The 24,595-nt window shown below is 46.1% G+C and overlaps 1 protein-coding gene across 4 annotated transcripts in view; it reads left to right on the top strand.

Annotated features, from left to right (window-relative positions):
• Window positions 1-14,432, top strand: part of RAP1A (RAP1A, member of RAS oncogene family) — a 41,744-nt gene extending 27,312 nt beyond the window's left edge. For all 4 annotated transcript variants that reach the window (XM_010578929.1, XM_010578911.1, XM_010578921.1 and 1 more), the window contains 5 exons: window positions 1,475-1,531; window positions 2,932-3,072; window positions 8,144-8,287; window positions 11,457-11,572; window positions 13,711-14,432. In XM_010578929.1, coding sequence (XP_010577231.1) covers window positions 1,475-1,531; window positions 2,932-3,072; window positions 8,144-8,287; window positions 11,457-11,543 — 429 coding nt within the window. In that variant the 3' untranslated portion in view covers window positions 11,544-11,572; window positions 13,711-14,432. The remainder of the gene's footprint in view (window positions 1-1,474; window positions 1,532-2,931; window positions 3,073-8,143; window positions 8,288-11,456; window positions 11,573-13,710) is intronic.
• Window positions 14,433-24,595: the final 10,163 nt, after the last annotated feature.

The following is a 24,595-nucleotide window of genomic DNA, read 5'->3' as shown; positions in this document are numbered from 1 at the left end:
GGAGTGAGAAAGGGTCTTTTCTGAGAAAATGTTACGGCTGCATAAAACCGCAGCAGGAAAGCGATGCATAGAAAAGCATCAGTCTTGGAAAAGGTTTCCTTTGGCTTTACAGAGTACTTTATTAGCTTAGGGCCTCTGAGTGCAATCAGACAAGTTGTATCAGCTACTATAAAGCTGAATTATCAGGGAATGACAAATTTTGCTGTTAATTGGACAGCTCCCTAACTTAGTTCTATTGAACAGGAAGATTAAACCTCTTTTACTCCATATAACCAAGAGCTTTCACTCTGTCTCCGATGACTCAAGTTGAGGCAGTTTCAGGCTGCAGCTCTCCACTGTTTGCCTGTTTCTTCATTAGAGGTTACTACACCTGCCCAGAGATCAGTCTGGTGTATTTTCCTGAACCATCACAAACTTCCAGTGGTACTGGGATATGAGCTGAGGTGGTTGGCAGATGAGTGTACTGCTCGTCCTCCTGCCAGTGCTTCTGATTGATGCCTGGGGATGGGAACAGCTCAACCAAACTGGGGTCAGACTGTTACTCAGATCTGTTTGCTGTAATTTGACATATAATTATTACTTCAAAACATAAAGATATCAATATTTGCTATCTGTAGAAGTTGTTACAGAGGTTATATACACCATTCACCACAGCAGGTTATATTACTGTAGCATAGCAATTGCCTTTTGTTGTCTTCTTTTAGGAATGGCTGTTTTGCCATTTAGTTCAAATGCGTTCTGCTTGGTTTGAAGGCATATAAAATTCTTTACGGCCATTTTGGATGCAGGCTTGTAATTGCTGAGCAAAAGTCCTTGTCAGTATCCCTGATGCTGTCATGTTATGTAATTCTATCAACAGAGCTGCTTTCTTCACTCAACTGCTGTCAAGTAACCCATTGTTTTACAGATTAGCATAAATGTTACCATAATTAAAGGCACCAAAACATAAACCAAAAAGTATAAGCATTTGTGCCTATGATAATTAAATGTAAATTGTGGTATGAGTTCTGCTGTGAAATTTATTTGACTTGCCTGGAATTTCCCTCTGAGACATTTCTCAGTGAGTGGAAGACTTGCTAAGCCTAACTGCGAGGATCACTAGATATTTGGCTTTTTCTTTTCTTCCTTACTCCCTTCTCCCCTAGCGGCAATGAAAAATTGAAGTTTAAGGTCCTTTGATTTGTAAGAGTGGATTTTCTCTCACTTAAGTTGAGATGTTTACAACAAGCTGCTCATTTAAGCCTTTATAATCAACAGAGTCCTGGAGCATAAGTGAGCTGACCCAAATGCCTGGCTTGGGGCGTAATTAATCCTCTAATAGCGGTGCCTCTCCTAGCATAGGGAAGTGCAGGTGGCTGGCTTGCTTGTAGAGGTCTTTGTGGCAGAAGTAAAAATTAAGCTGAGATTCCTCTTGCCTGTCCCGTTTCAGACATTTTAGTTCTAACTGCGTTTGTCTCTTCCCTTTTTTCCCCAGCAAGTGGAAGTAGACTGCCAACAGTGTATGCTTGAAATCCTCGATACAGCAGGGACAGTAAGTATAATTTCTTTTTCTGATTGGTATGGAGTTTCTTTGTTAAGAATGAGATGAGATGTTAAGAATAGAACTTATACTGGTATAATAATCCTGCCCGAGCAAAAACAATAGATCAGCTGCAATAATTTCAACTGAATGATTTTGTTAAATAACCCAAAACCCAGTGTGGTGAATGAGCCTTCTGCAGCCCTGCCAGCAGCATTGTGAACCTGCTCCCCAGCTGGTGCCCCAGTGCTGGGATGCAAAGGTTAGTGCATCCTGTGCCACTCACCTCTTCTCTGCCATCCATCGTCTCGCTATCAGCGTACTGATACGGGTATGTTAATTTTGCAAGTGGCCAGAATACACAGACACGGATTGAAGCCACTTCCAGGCAATGCATAGGGATTGTCTCCCGGCATATCACATCAGCCTACGTGGAGAGGATTTAATCAGTAAAGATTTTGTACCTGTCAAGGCATACTCTTCTACCCGGGTGGCACCTGCCTGGTGCTGCCTTGTGCAGCTTTGGGAGGCTCATGTCACCCTTCCAGCCTGAGAGCAGCTGGGGCTGTGCAGCAACTCCCCTTGCCATGCCAAGTCCTGTCGCTAAGTAAACAGACCTTGTAATGGTTGAGTGCACATCACAAGGGGAGGACATGCTTCCTAAAAGTTAGTTTTATTTAGAAAGCTTTGAAAATTATCAACAGCAATGTGAAGGCGTGGAAGCAGAAATCATTGCTGCACAGTTCTGGTAAAGCTTCCTTTCACAGGCTTGGACAAAGGCAGCTCTGATCTGGTACAGATTTTCCAGCCTGCTCTTGCATTTCATTGCATTGAACCTTTAAGCCATTTTCATGCTAGAGGTGACTAGTATATAATTGCCTATGTTCAGAGGTGATCAGGCAGTGCCTTCCCACGCAGTCGTGCTTATAATAAATTGCGAGTGTGTGACACCTAGGCCTGTTTCGGTATTGTGTTAGAGGAGAAAATGAACTTCCAGTCCATATCTGTCATCTGGGGAATTGGTCTGATGGCAGACTCGTGCTTAACACCATATCGGAAAATAAATGAAAGATCACTACAAAATATGTTGGCCAAATCTTAACACCTTGTATTATGGTTTGGGGCATACAACAGTCCATCTGCAGATGTAGTTTTATTTCTGCTCTTGATGTTTTTCCTGTTTTTTTAGGAAGCCTTTTTCTCTATCAGGGAAAAAAAAAAACAAAGGGAAAGAGATGTGTGAATGCTTTTATTAAATTTGCATGCTTCAGTGGATTTCTGTAAGGGATAAAAATGTAAATGCATGCTGTGCGGTACTATATTCTTGTCTCCATTACAGTAAAAGTATTCCTATGTAAATGTTCATTAGCTGCATTCATTAGCTAATTACTTTTAAAAATACTTGATTGCAGGAGCAATTCACAGCAATGAGGGATCTCTATATGAAGAATGGTCAAGGGTTTGCACTAGTATATTCTATAACAGCACAGTCCACATTTAACGACTTACAGGACCTGCGGGAACAGATTTTACGGGTTAAGGACACTGAAGATGTAAGTGGAGTATTTTTTCTTCTGCAAATGGTTAAAAAGTGTTTGTAAGTAAACATACAGGAATTCGTGAGCAGAATTTCTTTCTAAGAATATTCTTTGCTGTATAGCAAAGTTTGTGTTGAAGCAAGTTTCCTTAGCATTGTTTTTTATTTTCAGTGTTGTTATTTGAGGTCCAACACCTGCAATGGGGCACAATGAAACCAGATTTTCACATGTATGGGAAGTCTAAGGGTCTTTGGAAGTGGTGGGAGTTGATTGAAAACAAATTTTTTTTTTCTCCTTTTAACTCCTTTCCAGTATTTGCATTTTCTTCTTTCACTGTGCTTTAGCAGTACTTATTTACTACAAAGTTAAGGAAAAATAATAGCCAAACTTATCAAAAACGATGTCCTTTGTAAATCTGCAGCTGTCTTACAATGGAGACTAACATTGCTTTTCCCAGATGTATGAAGCGGAAATTGAAGTACAAATCCGTGACGTTTCCTGAAGGTCAGCTGTGAAGTCTCTCGAGTCCTGGAGCAGGGTGGTGTTGTACGCGGTGCCCTCTGTGCCGTTCGCATGCGTACGGGTCATAATCCAAGTCGATGAACTTGAACTGCAAATAGAAAGGACGTGTTCAGCTTATTGACCAAACTGTGCTTTGTAATTGAAGTGTCATTAGTATTAATAGCCTTTTTTTGGAAAAGCACTGAGTGTTCCTTTATTTTCACTTCTCTGTGTGAGAGGGCAGCGTCAGCAGGGGCTGGGGGGTGGGATGGGAGCCTGTTCCATCCCCTCCGCTCCGGCTCTGGGAGCTGTTCGTTAGATGGAGTAGCCCTGGGTCTTGTTTCATGAAGCAGAGGTTCCCTTACTGTAGCTGTGCCGAGTGTCTTGGTTTGTTAGCTCTGCTCCTCTCAAATCCCTCAGAACCAGAACTTTTATAGGATTTTAGGTTATTGTATGAAAATGTGCTTATCCCTTTCTGAAGGAAAGGAGGATGTTTAAGGGTCTGTGGTGTGTCACTCCCGTGATGCGTGCGTGTGAGCAGGAAGGGTTCAGCTTTGCACCGCGGGCGTGCGTGCCTGTCCCTGGGAATGGCAGTGGCACTCTGCAGACCGCCTTCACACTCCGAGGTGTTTGAACTCTTCACAGTTGTCTTTGTTCCTTCAGTCACTTGACAAAATCTGTAACCCAAAGGAGATCACACAGTTGTATGTATTAAATCATCAAAAAGGCTCTGGAGGAGTCTTAGCTCCTGAAGCAAGGTTGTAATTTGGGTTGCTTAAATCTCTTTTTAAAATAAGGAAAAATTACCTTAAGATAGTTTGCATTCAGTCCTGTTTGACAGAAGAAAACTATTTACCACGTTTCCAGTTCAGGCCCCAGCTCCTGTAACTGGAACTCCTTGGCAGGCTTTTAATTTCTAAACGTGTGATGTAGGTGAGGTTGGTGGTGGCTTTTGCCACGGTAGCCATGTGGCTGGTGGAGACACGTGGGAACTCTCTGTGTAGGCTTCCTCCGAAAGAAGCTGAAAGTATTTTTTTTTTTTTTTTCCCCTTAACAGTTCGTAACGTATTCGAGGGTTTGCCCTGAGGAGTGTGAAAAAGATTGCCTATTTTATTCCACTGACAGCTTAAAAGTAGCCGCTGCCTTTAATGTCGATTGCTTTGGGGTTGCGTCGGCTGCGTTCTGGCCCCCAGCAGAGCTGTGGAAGCAGCAGCAGCCTCGGGCTCCCAGCCCTCGTCTCCTTGCAGCGCTCCTGCGGCTGGCGGGGAGCGGGGCTGGTCGGCAAACCGGGCTGGGACAGGTATTTGGGCCAAATCCTAGGTAAGCCATGTGCATTGTATTTAAATAGCCATTCAGGAAAATGCAGTTTGAGCAATGAGCGGAGAGGGCTGGGATGAGCACAGCCCCGTGGCTCGGCTGTTCTGGGGCTGGGGGCAACCTCTCAGGGCTGCTGCTTTCTCTTGAGTCTTCGTTGTCCCGTATCCTGATTACCTTGTTTTGAATGGCTTTGGTTCCTTCCTTGGTTTAACAAGCTGAACTTCTATTTATGCAAAACTGATTTTCCTTTAGGTAGGGATTATGCTTGCATAAATCCCCTTTATTAGCCTCTTGGGCAGAGCCCAGCGCTTCGCTCAGCTGCGCTCGCTGGAGGGGAATTTGCACCGTAAGCTGGTCAAGTTCATCGGACAATAGAGACTGTTGCTTTCTGTTTTACTTCAGTGGTTTGATTTAATTATTAAAATGCATTTATTTATTTTGTGTTAGGGGGACGTTACTTGTTGAATCTGAGCTTGAGAACCTTTTGAACATTTAAGCCATGTTCTGCTGAGTTAGGAAAATGCACTTCTTCCTGTATTTAGTTTCAGAATGTGTCTTTTAAAATCCCAATGCTTAAAGCATTAAATTCTGTATGTCTAACAAAGTTTAAATTCCAGTCTTCTGCATGAAATAGTAATTGATCAAAAGCTAGTTGTTCATCACGCTCCGTTTTTGGCTCTATGATAAACAATCGCTACCTTTTGAAATAACCTTATACAGAGTTTCATGTCTTTCAAACCTGCACTGTTTGCCCATCTAAGTATCACTTTTTTTCCCTGTTATTTCACATCTTAATATACTTTATTTTTTTGCTGAACATGTCCAAAACACATTTTCATGTTTTGGTATGAGAAGATTTCTCTTAACTACCTAGAAAACTGTAAACAATGGGATTAAGCTAATAAAGTTGTAACTATCCTGTTGGTCTCTGATAGGAAATAAGCTTTTTTGGATTTGCCTCATGAAGTACTGTGACTTCAGGTTTCTGATGTAATAAGTAAAACTTACTTCTCAAAAACAGAAATGGGATCCTTTTCTAATCAGTATGGCTGTGAGTTTTAAATACAAAAATGAATCCTGAGTGTAGTTGAATTGGGAAGAGACTACAAATATTAGCAATGAAGTAGATTAAAAAAATACAGTGTGTTGTAAATCACCAAAGGAAGTAGATAATGATTTATTTTTCAGCTGGAAAGTACTCATTTTCTGTTCAAAGAATTAAATGCTTCAGGAAATGGAGCGGAGTGCACACCCATTATCAGCAGTTCTTTAGGGTTTTTTTCTATTTCTACATAGCGTAAGGGAAACAGGATGCTGTCGCTGTCGTGTGCATGCAGAGCACTGCAGTGCGTCCTGCAGATCCGGCTGTGGTCTCGCGTTTCAAAATCCACCTTAGCTCTGGCTGTATCATCCCCCAAGATCTACGAGATGCAGGTCGTAAAAGCAAACTTCAAAATGATATGTAAACCACAGCTCTTGGGCGTAGAAAGTCCTGGACTGCGTATCTGTCTCCAAACTGGCTGTGCCAATGTGCAGGCTGGAGCTGGGGAGCCGTGCAGTGCTGGGCTGGGGGCCCCGGCTGTGCGGTCCCTGGGGAAGGGTCCTGCGGGGGGGGCAGGCAGTGACTGGGACTGCGCTGTCGTCTCATCATCTTGTAGGTAGGGTAATGGCACCCAAGGGTAGGTAGTTTTGGTTGTTACAGAGGTTTTTTGGGTGCTTTGGGTGGTTTTTGTTTGCTTGTTTAAGGTCTTTTCTACCGATTTGTGACATCTCGGTGGGCTACAGCTGTGGCAGAGGCTGCCTGAGAAGCAGAGGAAGCCTTATGAAATTATGTATCAGGATGCTATTTCTAAGATGTCTTAGTACTATTTTTAATCTATCTTTTTGCCCAATTTCTTTCTCCTGAAAGAGTATTAATTCAATATCAAAACATAACTGATAAGAGCAAGTCTCCTGCTGCTTATACTCACCAACGCTTACTCTTGATTCTTTCTGAGACAAATGGTTTTATAACTTAATGAGTGCAGACTGCACTTGGCTCTCCGCACTGCACCAAGCAAATACAATCACAGCCCCGGCGAGAAACCGGTGAGCTATGGCTAAGCAAGAGACCCCGTCCTTTCTATTGCCCCTTGTGCCATTTGTGGGAGGGCTGTCCCAGGACCCTTCCTTTCTGTGCAGCCTGATGCAAACACACTGGCAATAAGCATTTACTACAGCCAGGGTCGTTTTCCTACGGTATTAAATTTCTCTGTTTTTCTGTAGGAAATGTCACAAGGAATATGGTTTCCCCAAGGCACTTTCTTCCCCATGAAGGAGCAAGAAAGTGACTCACCCAGATACTTCAGAAAGGCAATAGCTTAAGGAGAGGGGCAGATGCCCTTTCATCATTGTCTTGAACAAATGATTTGCCTGTATTTGCATTGTGGGTGTAGGATGAATCTTTTGAACATGTATCAGATGTTTGTTTTAATATTGCATGAGATTGTTTATTGGAAGTGATGTGCTTTCAGGAGCTGAGCTGCTAGGTGTTCACTAATTGGAAATTTTAATTATCCTAAGCTAGTAAATACTGAGCACAGTGTTTGTGCCTTTTGTAGTGAACATCCTCTTTTCTGTGTGTATGCAAAACATGTCAGTAGTATGATACTGTACTGAGATGAGAAAGGCAGGTCCTGTGTGCAGGGCTGTGGGAATACTTGGCTACATAGGACTATTCCTTTTTATTCCGTGTCCAGGGCAGTGCTTTTCAAAGGTGTTTCCATTTATTGTTGTATGGCTTGACAACAGGTTGACAAGACAGGTCAAAGGGGCTGAAACATATGATATGTGTCTTAAAACACGTGCTATATGTTCTGTTGTCTGAAATAGGCTAAGTTGGCAGGCAGTTTAGCCTACTGTCACATGAAAGTTCTGAAATGCATTTCAGTAGTAAATTAAGTTTTTGACTAGAATGGTGTTGGATGTAGAGACCAGAAAATAAATCTTTGCTAATTTAAGATTGTGCTGAAATATTACCGTTTGGTTTTACGGTGTCCTCCGTGTGTTTAATTCTTAGTGAACCTGGGTGTCTACAGTGTGGACTTTCTCCAACCCTTTCCCACCAGGCATCTAAATCCCAGCTCTGCTGAACTTCTGATTTTTAATGTTTTTCATAGTGTCTATATTTTCCCCCCTCCTCACATGTCTTTGTAAGCCATAGCATTACAGTCCATGTTGTATGTTAACTTGCTGATGCATCTCTTGTTCTTGCTTGTCTCCTCTCCAGGTTCCCATGATTCTGGTTGGCAATAAATGTGACCTGGAGGAAGAGCGTGTAGTCGGCAAAGAACAGGGTCAAAACTTAGCACGACAGTGGTGTAACTGTGCCTTTCTAGAATCATCTGCAAAGTCTAAAATCAACGTTAATGAGGTAACTATCAACTGTTCCTTTGTCTTTCCTGCTTCAGCATGAATACCACATAAAACCAGCATGTGGTCCTTCACGTATTTCTTAATTGGGAAGATTCAGGATGATTCTGAAATCTCAGCCTAAAAAAGGCTTGCGATGCAGCGTATTTAGCTACTGCTATCTGTTTGTTTGAAGGATATCTGCTCCTTTTTCTCTGTAAAGGGTGGGTGACTTCTCCAGGTAAGTGCTTTCTATAGCCTGTGTCAAAGGACATGAATAGCAGAGGTTCCTGAGTAAGCCCAGTTAACTGGATGACTCTTAGCTTAGATAAACTTTATCTGGAGAGTATACTTTTTCCAGATAGCTGCTGCTGCTATTCAGAACGTGGATTATGCCCCATTGTATTACTTGTCATCTTGCATAGTGTTGGCTGCTGGTTTTGAAGTATTTGCTTTTCACATTCCTGCTACGTCTGGCTGCTAAAGCACACATCCCATCACAGCCCTCCTCTGGTAAGCCACTAACTTACTGAGACCGTGTCCAGACCTTATCTGTCTAAGCAGTTCCCCTTGTCTAAATGAGAAACACCTTTGCAATCGGTGTGTCTTTTGCTGCTGCCTGAGGTAGTGTAGTTCTGCTGAGGGGGCTCTGCTTGACATCAGGCACCAAGTTTTTATTCTCTGCTGTGAATTATCTGACTCTGACAGAGGCCAGGTTGCCAGCCACAAAAGCTAAGGTGACCCCATTGAGCATAGCCGGTTTGGTGCCAGGAGATAACTGGGACCGTTTAGGAGGCTGTGTGATAAGCAGGAGCAGTAGGATCTTGGACTGGACCCAGCGTTAATTTGGCAGCAAGTGGGACGTGCACAGCACTGCATCTACCCGGTCGAGAGGGAAGGGAGCTCCAGGCTGCGTGAATTGCAGCTTCTGTGGTTGGGATTAGGCTAGCTGTAATGCGCACTAACCTAACCTGGTAGATACAACTCACTGAGCTAGACTCCTGCCAGAAGGGATTGTTGTGCGTGTCTGAGCAGTAGTAAAACTGTGACTGTTAACGAAGGAGCTAGTGGCTCAGTCATCGGAACAGATCACTATTAGCCAAAGGTGCCTGAAAGCTCTCCTGAGAGCTGTGCGGGAAAGGGGATCCTCTCGTAGGCAGAACACTGAGCTGTCCTGGGGCGAATGCACACCCATGGTTTACATACAGTCATCTTTAACGTGTGAATCCTGTGTCTCCGTATTTCCCTGTTATGTCTACTGCCTCCAGTGAGACTCAGATCATAGAGAAGAAAATTATTATCTGGAAGATTAGTTTCTGGTTTTATTGTGAACTTCATTTTCTAGTTTTCTGCCAATTTATACTGTCTGGCTAAGAAAAGCATAAAAGCTGAGGAAATCAAAGAGAAGAAACACTGTGAATCAAGCAACTTACTGTACTGGTTATTTGTTCTGCTGGCTCATGGACTGGGGAAGTGTTTGCATTATTCTGGGTTTTGTTTCTGCTTTTTTGCTACTTTTGGACTTTCTAACTTTCTTAAAACCTAGGCTAAAGGGTAATAAATTTCTACGTGCATTTGCTGAAAGTGAAACAAACCTTTCATCCAGATAATAAGCTTTTAATACAGAGTCAATCTCAGTAGCAGCACTTCAGGTGTCTTTCTGGTGACCGGTGTGATGCTCTTGCACCACACTGACTGTTCTTAGGGATAGTGGCATTCCTGAATCCTTGTTGCAGACTTCTGTACTCACAGTCAGTACTAGCGCTTAAATGATCTAACTTGAGATTTTTTTTCAGAGGGATTTTTTCCCCCCCTACCTTAGCCCTGTGAGAGGGGTGTACCTCAAAACATTCAAGGATCTCGTTTGCAAGAGCAGAGATGATTGGTGCCTTCAGAAATTCAGACTCCTCCTGCACATCATAATCACATTCAAATCATCTTGGCTCTTGTTTATAAAAGCTTAAATACTGAAAGCTGTTTTGCATCAGCATAGAAGATGCCACTTATTAATTGGTTTCTCCTACAGAAACTTTTTCTTTGTATCTCACCTGTACATTTTTTAATGTCTTGGCTGTGTCTGTTGGAGAGTACGAACTGCCACTTTTGCCAGAGGCTGACAGTAGAAAACAATAGCAATAAGCTTAGTAAAGGAGTAGCATGAGCAACTCAAATGCTATTATAAAATATTTTACATGAGGGCTTGATAAAGCTGCCATCACATTAATTTCATTTGAAACTATTTAACTGTGCACCAGTGCTTTTTCATGTAGGTAGTAGCCAGAAAATCTTGACTTTCCAGTTGCAATTTGTTATAAACTGTTTCTTTGTCTTCTGAATTTCCTTGGAATCAACAAGAATTTGTGAGCTGTCAACCACTCCAGGAAGGAAAAAAGTAAACAAGGACAAGGGTGGAGCTTTCTGAAGGTTTAAATATTTTTCCTCAATATTGTGACCTGGCTCTGAGCATTTTTGCAAAGCTCATTTTGCTATAAATGGGTTGAGTATTGCTGGGGAAACCACTCACAGCAAAAGTGTTCACAAGAAACTTGTCTCTGAAGCTGAAAGAGGCCCCTGTACTCATCCCCTTGTGGAAGTGTTTGAGTTCAGGGCAGATGTTTTGCTTCTCCTTGCTAATTTTATTAATGAACTGAAAAGATTAGATCAGGCAAAAAGGTGAAGCGATTAACAAGTCAAATCTGTTTGGCAAAAAGGGATGCCTTTCCCTACAGTGAGAATACGCTGCTGCTGGCGTAGCAGCGCTCTGCAGAGACACTCACCAGCCCAGGGAGCACCAGTGAGAAGGTGATCCTTAAGGATATTATGCTTGTCTTTTAAACAACCTTTTGTCATTTCCCAGTTTTCTCTCAGTTTTCCAAAGCAAGGGATTTGTTGCAATTTCATTGCTGTACTCTTCTGATGCCTTTAGTCGTATGCAGCCTGAGGGAGAAAGCTGCATGCTGCAGGATGTGAGTTACAGCTCCCTTGTATTCTGCACACTGATGTGAGCTCTGCACTCTCTTTTTCCATAAGCAGTTGCTTGAGAAACATGTTTAAGTAAATGTAAGCAGTTTAATTGAATTTATAAGACTGCAGCCACCAGGAAGAGTATCAGCTTGCCGACCTGCCTAATTTTTGACACTTGCATAGTGTTTTATCACTTTGATTTTTCAGTTTGTGTTTTTCATTTTCAGATCTTTTATGACCTGGTCAGACAGATAAATAGAAAAACACCAGTGGAAAAGAAGAAGCCTAAAAAGAAATCCTGTCTGCTGCTTTAGACTCCCATCATGCAGCAGCTCTGAGCCAGGTAAGAGGTGTCTGAATTCTACCTACAGCTCAGGTGATCAGACTGTGAGCTGCTCCCAACAGAGAGAGGACTCACTCCCCTTCTCTCCACCCCTCTTCCTTCTGTCTGCTCCCAAATACAAAATTCTGCTTTTGTTGGACTTCTTTTTAAAAGTCAGTTGTACTGACTGACCTGGCAGAGAAGTATCTGTTTCTCTTCCTTTCTGCTTTTGCTTGGGTTGGTGAGTGTGACAGAGCAGGAACATCCTTTTTACTCTTGCAGCTTCTCTCTCCGTCTTGTGACACCGTGCTCTGAGGCGCCATGGCTCAGTTTTGCTTCCTTTTTATCCTCTGCTGAAATTTGGTACCATCTATGTAACTTGTGTTCTTGCTGCAGCTGCTGTCTCAGTCCTAGGTGCTATGGGGACAATTGCAAATTGTTTTGGGTGGGACATGGATTTCAATGGCACAGAATTAAAAAGCTACCCACCAAAAAAAAAAACGCCAAAGCAAAAACGAAAACAAAAAAGGACATAGCTATAAATAATCTTCCTGTGTGTCTTGGCAGGGTACTGTGTGTGCTTGCAGCTGTTCTATCACACTGCTGAAAGAAAACAGCATTTCTGTAGCTTCAGGTTTTGGACAGGAATATCACCTAGGCTGCCCCATGAGCTGTTAGCGTGTTAGCACACGAGTGTGCTGCGTGGCATCGTTCGGAGGCAGAGAAGGGTGCGGGGTAAGCGGCCTATCTTGGCACTAAGAAGCCAGAAATGGTCAGAAAGCAAGCAGATTATCCTAGATGGTGGTTGTAGCACAAAGCACGTTCAGCCTGCGAGCGCAGCAGCCCGGCCCTGTAGGGACGAGTTGGGGAGGGATGAACTAAGCTGCAGTGCTCTGGCTGTGCCGGCTGCCTTCATGATCTTAGGCTGCACAGGGTGTCAACTTCTGATGATTTTTGTGACCCATCAGAAGCTCTGATTCTGTTTTTTAGTTTCATAAATAGGTGCAGTGTAGTGGGCAAAGCAACTCAAGTGCCCTTGTCCTACAGACAAACTCCTGGTCGTAGAGGGATTTCGGGGATGAATTCCTGAAAACAGGTGGCTCTCTGCCTTCTGCCAGATCAGAAGTTCATGCTGTAGATGGCCATTTATGTAGCCTAGGCGTGATTGAGTAGGATAAGTGGAGCTATGCAGTTAACCTGACTTCTAATGACTTGTGCTTTATTGATTGATGAGTCTCTTATCCTGAGCTTTGAATGCCAGAAAAATAATAGCTTAGGGTTGTGGGGAAACAATGGCTTTAGGAAAAGAAATTGAAGAGTGTGTCTTAAGTGGCTTTTCCTGTTCCTCAGGTGATTTATCTGAATTTAGCTAGTGTGGCGTCAGCCAGGGTGACTTCTTGGGGACGGGCTTCCCCAGCCCTGGGGAGGACGTGCTCCCTGCCAGGCTCGGGGCAGCTCTGCCCTCGCCCTCCTGCCCGGATCCCGTGCTGCAGAGCCCAGCGCCAGCAGCCGTGCAGCACTGCTGAAGGAGTTCCTGCATTCAGTCAATTACTGATGAGGCTTCTCATAACATTGTCTTCTACTGATGGCCCCAAATCTATCTGCTCTAGATGGTCAGAATACTTCACGGTGTCTCCCTCATTCTTTGTAAATCTCTTCCCAATTCATTGCCTGTTGCTCCAGCTGAAACAGGGCTCGGGGAGGTCTCCAAGTCCTTAGACTTTAAGAGCATCTCAGAGATGGAAAAGATGAAATCCCTCTCCCATAAATTGTTCATCCATTGCTGAATTCAAAATCCACTTGAAGGCTGCCTGTCTCGTAAAGGAGATGTGTTGGAAGGGCACTATCGTTATCACAGCAGAAAGACAGGGTGGTGGCTGTCTGTCACTGCTCTGCTGCAGTCATGATAAAACAAGAACTCGTTTCTTAAGAGTTTCTGAAGTCTCTTTTTCTTTCTGTACGTCCAAACTCAGAGGACAGTAGGAACAAACCCCAGTACTGCAAGAAGATAAGCTCTTCTTGCTGAAATGCTCTGTGTTTTTACAAGCCTGGGTGCGGGCAATTGCCTGGGGAAGCTTTAAGGCCTTTGTTCAAGATCATTCATCTCATGGGTAGGATGAGAAACATTCTCTCCATCATCTTTTTTTACTTTTTTCTAGATTGCAGGAATGAAGAACTGTTGCCTAAATGGAAAGTGCCAGCATTCCCGACTTCAAAACCTTATGGAAATTAATGACATATCTGAAGAAACTTCTCCTGTTTTTATATACTATGAGAAGAATTTAGATCTTAAAATGGTTTGCACACAGTCCCTGGAAAAAGAAATTGCTCTGTGTATATCTCTTGGAAATCTAAGACAATAGTACTCCTCCTTTGCAATAGCAGTTAACAGCTGTGAAAATAAATATAATTGACTCTAGTGTATGATTATACAAAGGAGCATGGATGCATTTCAAATGTTAGATATTGCTACTATAATTAAAATTTCATATTGACCCTTTTATCATAATTTCTCCCCATCAAGCACTAAAAATGTTCCACCATTATATTTTATATCTATAACTATAGATATATATTATCTGAAATTTCCCTTTGAACTCACTGCAACAAGTAACTTTTTGAGTCATTGACTTCATTTTATATTTAAAAGTTACGGAATATCATTATTTTCATTCTGCCATTATATTCTAATTAAAAATGTTTGTGCATAATGCTTTGGAAAAATGGGTCTTTTATAGGAAAAACTGGGATAACTGATTTCTATGGCTTTAAAAGCAAAAATATATAATATACTAAACCAACTCTAATATTGCTTCTTGTGTTTTACTGTCACAGATTAAATTACAGCTTTTATGAATGATTAAATTTTAGTACATTTTCATTTTGTTTCTGTGTTTTTGTTATGGTTTCCAGGCTTTGGTTTTTATCCATGTTTTGTGAATGCCTCTTCCATTCTGGTAGATCAAGTATTTTATAACAAATGCCACCAGTATGTCATTATGCTGATGAGATGTCTTCACGCACCCTCCGCTTTGGATGTATTTAATCATACCACACACTAAAGTACAGAAGGCTACTTTTAATTACTTTTGTATATTCTTTTGAATGTTTGAAGATTGTATTCTGCTGAAAATATTTCCTCTGTACAATTATTTTTATATGTACAAATTTGGTTGAATACTGTATCAAGGTCTGACTTTTATTGTGATCCTCGGTTTCACACGATCGTGTACTTTTTGGGGAGAATCCCTGTTTTGACGATGCCACCCGCTGGGCAGGAGCCCGTCATGATCCGTCATGGTCAGCATCTCGACACGAAGCTGTGGAGTTGAAAGTTGGTTCTGTCTAAATACAATTTCAACAAAGCAAATATCTGCTTTACACTTTTAGACAAAATCTGGCTAATGTTACCTGATCTGCACAGTCAGCTGAAGGGGCTTTTTGTTTCCTTTTGGGTTTGTTTCTTTTTTTTTAAATACCTGTTGGTTTCATAAAGTTTAAAAGAGCAGGATACAAAGAGACCCGTGGGTGCTCAGCCTCGATCCTCCTGTGTATATGCAAGTAAAAGAACCGCCTTTGGGACCTATGGGGCCCAAATCACATCCTCAGTGTGATGCTGCTGGAATTCCTGCAGTGTTGGAGGACTTGCTCCTGCTTCGCTTCTGAGTAAGTGAGAAGAGAAATGTATCTTCACAGTGGAGAAAACTCAGGGCAGACTTTGTCCTGGTTGTTTAAATGGGAAATCTAAATGTAATAGCTGGTGAGCAGTTGTTCCTGGACCCCTTGTATAGTTTTATTGGAAACCAGGGGGGAGAAATTTCTATAAATAGGTTTTTCTAAAACTGTCTTACTGATGCAGCTCTTGAATTATACAGAGATCCCAGTTTCTACATGCAGCCCAAACAAGACTGGATGAAAATATTTGGATGACGATAATGTGAAAACATCTGCCTACTTACAAGCTACTAGGACAAATGTAGTTATTTAGCTGGTTGTCTTCAACCTACCCATGTGCTTCCTTTTTCAGGAGGAGCAGAAGCAAGGTATTTGCAGGTTGGTTATCTTTACTAAATGTAAAAATATTTTAGTAATAAAGTAATTTTAATGTACCTGCTGATTGGTAGATGTCTCTTCTATAAAAACAGAAACCTAACCTTCATTTTCTAGGTACGGTGCGGTATGTAAGTTCATCAAACTTTATTCGTAAATGCCAACTGTGTTTTATACAGAAGAGCTGGCTCCGTTATCTACTGCCAGCAAAGCTGGGGGTGTGCGGTGACGGGGGTGCTTAACCTGCCGGTGCTTTTCCACGTCACTTCTCAACTTTGCATCTCGGCAGCATCTCCCAGTCCAGCCATTCCACGGTGGAACTGGTTGGTCTGGTGAAGGCAAGTCCGGCTACTTCCATGGTGTTTTTTGTCTGTAGCAGGATCTGCCTGGAGCATGTCACGGCCCGCTCCCAGAGCGCTGAGCAGCAGCGGGGGTGTCCCAGGTGCTCCCCAGGAGATGCGTCTGCTCCATTCACCCCGTCTCCTGCATCCGCTGGAGTGCGAGAGAGGTTCGTAGTGGATGCTGCCTTCCCGGGAGAGGTGGGGATGCTCCCCGGGAGAGGCAGGGATGTCAGGCTGAGCCTGGGAGGCCCTTGGGGTTGCAAAACGAGTAGTAAACGTGGTGTAAGGGCTGGAGGAAGAGGTCGACAGCGGGGCGGAAAGTCTTCCCGAGCCTGTTGGCGTTGCCACTAGGTGGTGGTGTCGGAAAACACGCGGGGCCGGGCGGCGGGGGACGCGGCGGCGGCGGCGGCGGGGGGATGCTTCGGCCCCAGGAGGGCTCGGTGCCCTTCCCTTCCTACCTTGCAGAATGAGTGGGGGTTCTCCCTGGGGAAGAGTTTTTCTTTTTTTTTTTTTTTTTTAATCTAATGGATTTCAGCACAATAGCCCGAATTCTGCCCTTGGATACACTTCAGCAGATGCTGCATAGTTTTATGTGCAAACAGAATGTGTCCTAAAGCACTTGGTGTTTAATGTTTCACTGGGTTAAAAATGAGTTAACTGAAGAATGTCCTAAAGAAAGGTTAAAATAAAAACCTTCTGGAAGCAATTGCATGCTTCTGCTTTTGACCAGCATCCAACCAAGAAAAGTAAGATTTTGCTCTGAGGAAAGGAGCACATTTAAAATTTCAGTGAAGCCCCACAGTCCCCAAAGTCCAGCTCCTAGTTGTGTTGATTTGAGCTGTGCACAAATTCAGCCAAAGTGATTCACTGCTGTCTGTGCAAATACGCTGTTCTTAAACTTCTCTGCCTGTATTTATCTATCTATTTTCGGTGTTTCCTAAAGGTTATTTTAAATCACGTTTTCCCATCTAGTGTGGGTTGGGCCAGACAGTAACTGCTCGGTGATGCCCTGCCTTGCTGGAGAGTTGTAGTTGCAAGTTTTGGTTTTAATCCAAACACACAAGCGAAGCAGGAGCTGTGGCAGGAAACGTCATGTCGTCTTCAGAGAGAGCAGCGATGCTGGTGCACGTGTGATTTGTTCCGCTGCCTCTGAGCTGCGGAGACATTCTTGATGTTGCAGTGCGCTGATGAGCGAGGCCTCGCATCCAGCAGTGACACGAGAAAATTCATGTTAGGTTCAGAGTTAACCTTTGCAAAATCACCAAACCTAATGAATGTTTTATTTATTTTGCCAGGACTAGGCACTGAAGAAGTGAAATTGAATTTTACAGTGGACCAGGCGCCATTCAGTAAATGGCCAGGCACGTGCCGGGCCATCCTCCCCGCTGCGTCTGGGAGCCGGCACTGGTTTCCTCTGCAGCAACTGCTCGGTGCTCTGGCTTTCGCCTCCAGCACGGTCTGCCCAGCATGGTGCAGAGACTGTTTCTGGTCCTCCTGGAAAGAAAACCCCCAAATTCAGAGACGAGCCCTGTGCAGGAGGAGGGAGAGGAGCTGCTCCTGAAGGTCCCCAGCAGCATCACGAAGCTGCGGCACAGAAAAGAAAATGCCCAGCAGTAAAAGCAGTGCTCAGCTGAGCTCGGTGCCTGTGGGGTTTCCTGGACTTTTAACTTGGGTTTGTTACAGGTGAAGGCATTCAGCGGCCAAGGCGCTGTGCTGCGGTTTGTGATGGTTTCACCCACCGCTCACCTGGAAAACCCGTTCCCCTTCCACGAGGGCGGCTGCTGTGAGCAGGGACAGGAGCTGCTCCTGCCTGCACCTCGGAGGGGTTCCCGGTCCGCCGGGGCCGTGCGGGACTTCCCTGCCCCTGGTCGGAGCTGGGGACGGGCAGGTTTGGGCAGTGAGTGCCCGTGGGGCGAGGGGCTCCCAGCTCCCCGCCTGGGGCAACTCAGTGCAGAGCCCAGAGCCGGCTCTAGAAACAATCTAATTAGAGGCTACGCCAGGGCTAATTAGCCATGCTGCAAGCTCACAGCAGCCCTGGCACAGTGCTGTGCTAATGTGGCCGCTCCTGGCTGAGGCCCGGCTCTTGCCTTTAGCTCAGTTACTTGCTAATGCCAGTGTTGGGAAACAGTGTTTGTATTATCCTGGGATTGAAACAAGCCTTTTCTCCCTCACTTTGCAGAGAAGTGGCACACAAGTAAACTCGGCTCATTCCTTGTGCCTGTCAGCAGCAGGTAGAGGCCAGAACGGTGAGTGATACCCCGTTATCCACGTTGCCCTGGATCCTCTGTCCCTCATCTCCAACAGGATGCGCTTCGGAGGGAGCAGCAGAGGGAGGTTAAATCATTTGTCAGAGATTTTGGACAAGTCGGTGGCAGAGCTGGCCTTGCAGCCCCGTGCTGGAGTCCGAGGTGCCCGTCCTGCTGGCTTGCCCGTGCCAGCTCTTGGCTAAATCCCAATTGCACCATGCCCTTTGGGGACAGAGGAATCGTGTGCCTGCCCCGTAGCGCTGGCCCCAGCACAGCCGCTCTCGCGGTCCCAGGCAGAAGCCTGAGTTCAAACATCCGTGGCATTTTCTTTGGGCGTTACCAACGTTTAAGGCCGAAAGCAAGCCCCCTTACTGGCATGTCACGACAGCTCGGGGGTGAATAAGGAGCCTGTTGTGCTGCGGAGGGGAGGATGCTCCGGGCACTGGCAGCGCTCCCGTGCTGCGTGCCCACGGGGAGACGGCCGCGGCACGTGGGCTGGGCGGCAGCAGCAGGGCACGCACGGCCGGCAGCTGCTCTCCGCTCCCCACGATCAAGCGACAAAGGACAAATTCATGGGGCCGAGAGCGGCTCTGCGGGCTGAGCACACTGGGGCATTATGGAGCTGGGTGAGGCAGGGCCGGGCAGCCTCTGGCAGTGGGACGACCACCTTGTGCTGTTCGGGACCACCTTTGCTCGCAGGATGCTGCCAGAGGCTCTCGGGATTAATTTCCGTGGCGCACTGCTTTGCAGCCAAGAAATCTGAGAAACCCCTGGGTGTCCTTCAGAAGGGCCCCATGGAGAGCAACAGCCACCGCGAGCTGAGCTCCTCAGCAAAATGGAAGTTAACAATAATTTTGCTTTTTTTTCCCTGCAAAGGTTTTAAATATCAATCAAGTTTCTTGCAACCCATTTTGAGTGAATGATGGTGGAGCTGAATGAAAGCAAGCAGTGTCGCAGCTCTGCTGCCCTTTCCTACCCAAGTTGTTACAAATCATTGGACAAACTGACTTCAGAGATGTTACACCTTTACTCAACCTTCCCCATGGTCGGTGTGTGGATATAATGTTTTGAGGGCCACAGGCATCCAGCATTCTATGACCATTTTTCATTTAGCTTTGGAAATAAGCAGTGTCAAGCTGCTGTGTCAGTGTGGCTTAAATTCACAGGAGAACTCATTTGATTTGAAGCAGTTTATGTTATTAAATATGACTGCACAGGAGCCCCTGCAGGGTAATCCTCTATGATAAATGATGTTTGAAATGAGGGGGACCCGATCCTGGCCGTCTCACGCTTCAGTCACAGTTAATCTGCAGGAACAGGGAAAGGCACAACGCAGTCACGGGTGTACAGAGCAAAGGGCAGAGGCTGGACTTTGACACACCAGCAGTTAAACCTGCGACATGATGGGCCCAGAGTATTACAGCAAAGACAAACTGAACTGGAGCATCCTTCTGTCACTCAGCAAAACCAACGCCTACATACCCGCGGGTTTCTCTCCTGTAACGTGCACCTTGGTCAACTGACTCTTGATATTGTCTACTGCAGAAGTACCAGAAATCTGGCAAGAAACCTAAATGGCAAACAGAAGCCTCTTGTTTTCTGAAATCTTAGAAACATACATGAATTTCAATGGAAACAAGAGAAAGCATCCATTTTCTGCAGGACTCTAGCACACAGAGATACTTATTTGTCCTGTCAGTATATCACAGGCTCCAACTGAGCAAGTGATAACACATGTTTTACTGGCCTTAGAGTGAAGTTTTCTGATCTAAATGTATTCACTCGGTTCTGACGTGAAAATCCATTAAGGCCTCTGATGCACAGGCAGGATAAACGCGTGGCCGCAGGTCGCTCTGGGGCTGGGAGGCTTTGCCCCAGCCGAGCCCAGAGGGCAGAAACGGGGCACCTCGGCTTTAAAAGAAACCAGGGTGAATGGTGAATGTATAGTCTTGTCATCGGTTGGGACTTGCACGGTTAACTATTTCGGTGCCCTCTCTCAGCTGAAAAGACTGCTCCAAAGAGGTTTTCTCCAAGAAACTCTCAACATCCTCCTGTTCATTAGTGGTTGTGTAAAGGGTTTCCTCATTGCCAGTAAATTTTTGGAGCTCTTCTGCCCCCCCCAAGATATTAGAAGAACTGAGCATCCTCAGGAGATGGAATCAAGCTAATGGAGTCCTCTAACAAGGGCCTGGCTCTCTCAAAACCCCAAAAAGCAGAGTTGTGGCTGCTCTCCCCTTACAGCCTCTGCTCCCGCAGCCGCTGACAGAGGGGAGACCCTGCGGAGCCTCGGCCGAGAGGTGCTGGCTTCAGCCCCGTCCCGAGCCAGGTTTTATGTGTCTGGATGACAGCAGAGCAGAAAGCAAAGAAGCTGCTCTCGTAGCTGGTATTTGCTGCTGCTTGGGCAATGCGTGCCTGAGCAAGGCTACAGTTTTGGTGTGGTAAAAATTGCTATATGACTCTGTCACAGCTGGGTTGTCCCTCTGCAGATTTCACACCAGTTTTTGCAGGGACAGGACTGGGATGTGCCCTGCTCCTGAGTTCAGGGTGTTCCCCTTTCTGCAATACACCATGCAGGGTCTGATTAGCAGCTGACAGGCAGCTTTTGGCCCTCTGCTTCTGAAACAATCAGTGTTTAGGGCTTGACCGAGAAGGGTTTGGTGTGAGATAAGCTTCCCAGAGCGGGGCCAGGACTGAAGTAATAATTGAATAAGTGTGAGGCAGTGAATAAGCCACGTAAGGATGAGTCAGAGCAGCTGGAGGCAAAGCCGCTGCCCTTGGGAAGGAGGGAAAAGGCACCTCGGTGTCTCCTCCGCCGCCTGCCAGCGGTGGGACCCAGCTCTTCCAGCTGCTAGAAGTCGATTTTTCGAGGGGGAAAGGCTGGGAGGGACTTCCCTGGGGCCGGTGCTGGGGTGCACGGCACCCCGAGTCTGGGTGCTCGCTCGCAGGGCCGTCCCCTCTCCCGCGGCCGTCGGGGTCGCGGCGGATCCGGTTGTGCCAGCGGAGCCGCAGCCGCTTCTGCCTCGTCCGTGGCGAAGGCGGGACGGGGCAGCACGTGCTCGGCTTCAGGGAGGGAGGCACGAAATTCAGCACGTGCCCGTGGAGCTGGGGCTCAAGACCAGCCGTGTCCCTGCCTCTGGAAGTCAGGTGTCTTCCCCTGGGGAACGTGAATTTGTTTGGTGCTGTGTTACATGAGTTGCACGTTCCTAATAGGATCGGGAGCGTGCTGTTGCCATCCCACTTCGCTTCTGTTGGATTTCCCACTTCCTTTAATTTTTTATCAATTTGTTTGGTTGCTGCTGTCAGTGGAGATGGCTCTAGGGGAAGTAGAAGAAATCAAGTGTTTATTTTTAGAAACTGCAAAAGAGTTCAGCCCAAGGCAAACACAATTACTTCAGGTTGCACGCAGGCTTCCAAAAAGCAAAGAAGAAATATTTTCTGAAGAGCAAATGCCCTAAAACCCAATGCCGTGAAGCCACTGTGCAATGAGAGCACCACTTAACTATGTGAGGAGTACATTTAAGTCCACGAGGGTGGGAGGGGGTGCTGGCTGCTGCTCCAGACACCCCACTGCTACACGCAGCCTCGTGTACCCCGTCCCACGACCTGCCCCGTCCCACCCCGGCCCCTTGCACGGGGCAGCCAAGCGGCTGCTGCTGCTCCTGGCAAAGCCTCTCCATCTCTCTCAGCCTGAAAGCCTGCCTCTATCCTCAGGGGTATTTTTCTGCTTGAAGGGGCCTCCCGGATGCTATTCCTGGACCAGTTTTAGGGCATTTGTTGCGTGAAGCTTCTGCTGGGTTGTTTCTGGAGAGCTCGTGGCTGGGGAAGAGGAGAAGGGGTGGGAGAGAGGCTGCTCAGTTGAAAGCTTTCACTCTATAATTAAGCTGAACAAGAGACTCTGAGCTAAATCTCTGTTTCTCTTGCTCTGCCTGAGCGAACACAAAGAGGAGAAAAGGACTGAACCAGACAATTAAAACAAGCAATAAAATTGTACAGAGAAGTCCGTGGAATGATTTTTCCTTGACACGCTCACCCCCAACAAGTGCCACATGCCCTGTGTATAAATAGCAGCTGCCCAGACTTGCTTAATCATCCCATTGTTGCTTTATAATATTAATTAAACATTCCTGTGGGATTGTTCGCATCCTAATTAAGTCGGTAACTTACAAAGGACAGTGAAGAAACCAAACAAGTGTACGCTGGGGGATGCACAACCCCAATTTTGCTAAACTGTGTGCGACCGTGTTTAAAAAAATATATCAAAATTGCAGGAGGACTGGGGTTAAAAGCATTTTTAATAGTCAACAATGATGGGGACTGTTTGATTAACGGTCCTCGGGGATCAAGAGCGGCTCTTTGCTCCAGGAGTGTTTGGAGGGAGAGCTGTAAGAAGTGAGCGGCTGTCTGGGCGCGCTGGAAGGGACAAGCGTCTCCCCCCATCAGCAAGACACGAGCGAATCGTCCCTGGCAGAAGCCCACTGATATCAAAGGGCCAATTAATCTGCAGCTGCTCTGCAAGGGGGGCCGGGGAGGGCGGGAGACAAGAAGCTTCTTGAATCGCATTCAGCCGCCCCATGCGGGCGGCAGCTGGGGGCCGGGGCCGCGGCATCGCCGGCTCCCGCTGCAAGAGGAATCCTGAAAATCCCAGCGGGGCAGGGGAGCCGTGCAGGTGGGAGCGCAGGGACGGCCGTCCAGAAACGGATCTGCACCAATACCCGTGTGCGATAATGTTCTATTGCAGTGCGATCCCGGCTTCGCTGACGTCTCCGGTGCCGGTGGAGAAACTGGTGGAGCCTCTGCCCTGCCGGAGAAATCTTCCCCAAGGGAAGGAACCACCAGGTCACGTTCCCCTGCCTGCCTGCTGGGCTGAGGCTCGTCCTCCCCATCTTCTCCTTTCATGTAGCGAGGAAGACTTGAGCGCATTGTTCCCGACTCAGACTCATGCACCCTGCAGGGATGTACTGTGAATTACTTCCCAAATTATGTGAGTAATTAAAATCAATGAGAGGGTATCCTGTTAAATAACATAATTAGATGAGCATAGCGAGCAAGTTGAGTGCAATAGCGTTTTTGTTCTCCTGCCTGGAGACAGCTTTTAACTCTTTCCCTCTTGTGTCTTCCCCAGGAAAGGCAGGCAGGGCTCCTCGGTGTGCCGACGGCCGTGCCGCTCCGCATGCTCCCCTCTTGCTAACGCTGAGGTTTTTCCAGGATCTCCAAAGCCTCTGCCTGCTTCCTTCAGTGCTTCTTCCAGACACAGGATTGTCTTTCTCCTATGCAATGCTGCAACTTGAAGCTCTTGAACATCTGAAACTCAGAGAAAATAGAATTGACTATCCGCTTGAATTCAAGACCATGGCAAATGAAAATGTCTCATGCAGTGCTGCACTCCAGCCACTGAATTGTAACGGAGGGCCCCACAGAGTGGAAATGAGAATTAATCTTGATGTGCATAATGAATTGTCTGAGCCTTTCGCCCTCAGCCCTACGGCTGAGGTGCAGCCGCAGGTAACTCTCTCGGAGGCAGTCTCCCAGTCTGGGTGTTTTTCCACTGTGTAAACCAAGATGTGGGGCCGGGAAGGACGAGCGGCAGCGCGAGCTCGATCAGCAGCCTGAACCAAAGGTCTCAGTATACAACCATGTACGTTCACAAAAACACTTTTTTTTACTGTGTTGTCTTAATTCCAGAGGAAACTAAATGGCTCAGGAACCCAGGTGCTAAGAGTAATTTTTGTTCTATTTCTGCCTGTTTCAGGGCAGGGAGTGGAGCCTCCGTCCATTAAGAGATATACGTGGATAGCTCTTTCTTTCTGCATGGAGTGCTATTAACTCCAAGGGGGCTCTGGTAAGGGTAAAGGCATCTGGCCAGATGGCTCTCATTGCAGGGCTGGGATCTAAATAATTAATTTATAGTATCATGTTCATGACTTTGCCGTCTCCCAAAGGAAGCCCCGAAAAGTCCTTAACTTGGTGCTTATTTTTTCCAGCTGCGATGTACAGGGAGATGTGAGTCTATGCATTCTGTTTTATTTTAAGCTTGTTTGTGATTTTCCAAGGTAGTGAATTGTTGCAAAGACGCGTCACATCTAATTACACTTGTCACATTAAATCATATTGTGGCAAAAAACCCGAACCCCTGCCGGGAACATAATCCCCTCCGGTAGGGATATGGGGAAATTTACCTTTGACGTGCTGCAGGAGTGACAGGTTGTTCTAGAAGAGATTTAAAAGCACATGCAAAGGGCATGAGCACGCCGTCATTGAGCCCTCGCCACGCGGCAGCAGGCGTCCCTCCTGCCCCGCTGCGATGCCGGCGCCGTCCCCGGCGCGCAGCCACGCCATCGCCCCGCTCTGCTGCTGGCGGCTCGGGGCGGCTCGGGGACCGAGGGGGCGGCTCCGCGGGGGGGGAGGGG

This window comes from Haliaeetus leucocephalus, unplaced genomic scaffold (assembly GCF_000737465.1).
Source record: "Haliaeetus leucocephalus isolate CR32 unplaced genomic scaffold, Haliaeetus_leucocephalus-4.0 Scaffold68, whole genome shotgun sequence".
NCBI classification, from domain to species: domain Eukaryota; kingdom Metazoa; phylum Chordata; class Aves; order Accipitriformes; family Accipitridae; genus Haliaeetus; species Haliaeetus leucocephalus.
Note: the sequence above shows the minus strand (reverse complement) of the source record. Positions and strands in the feature narration are given on the sequence as shown.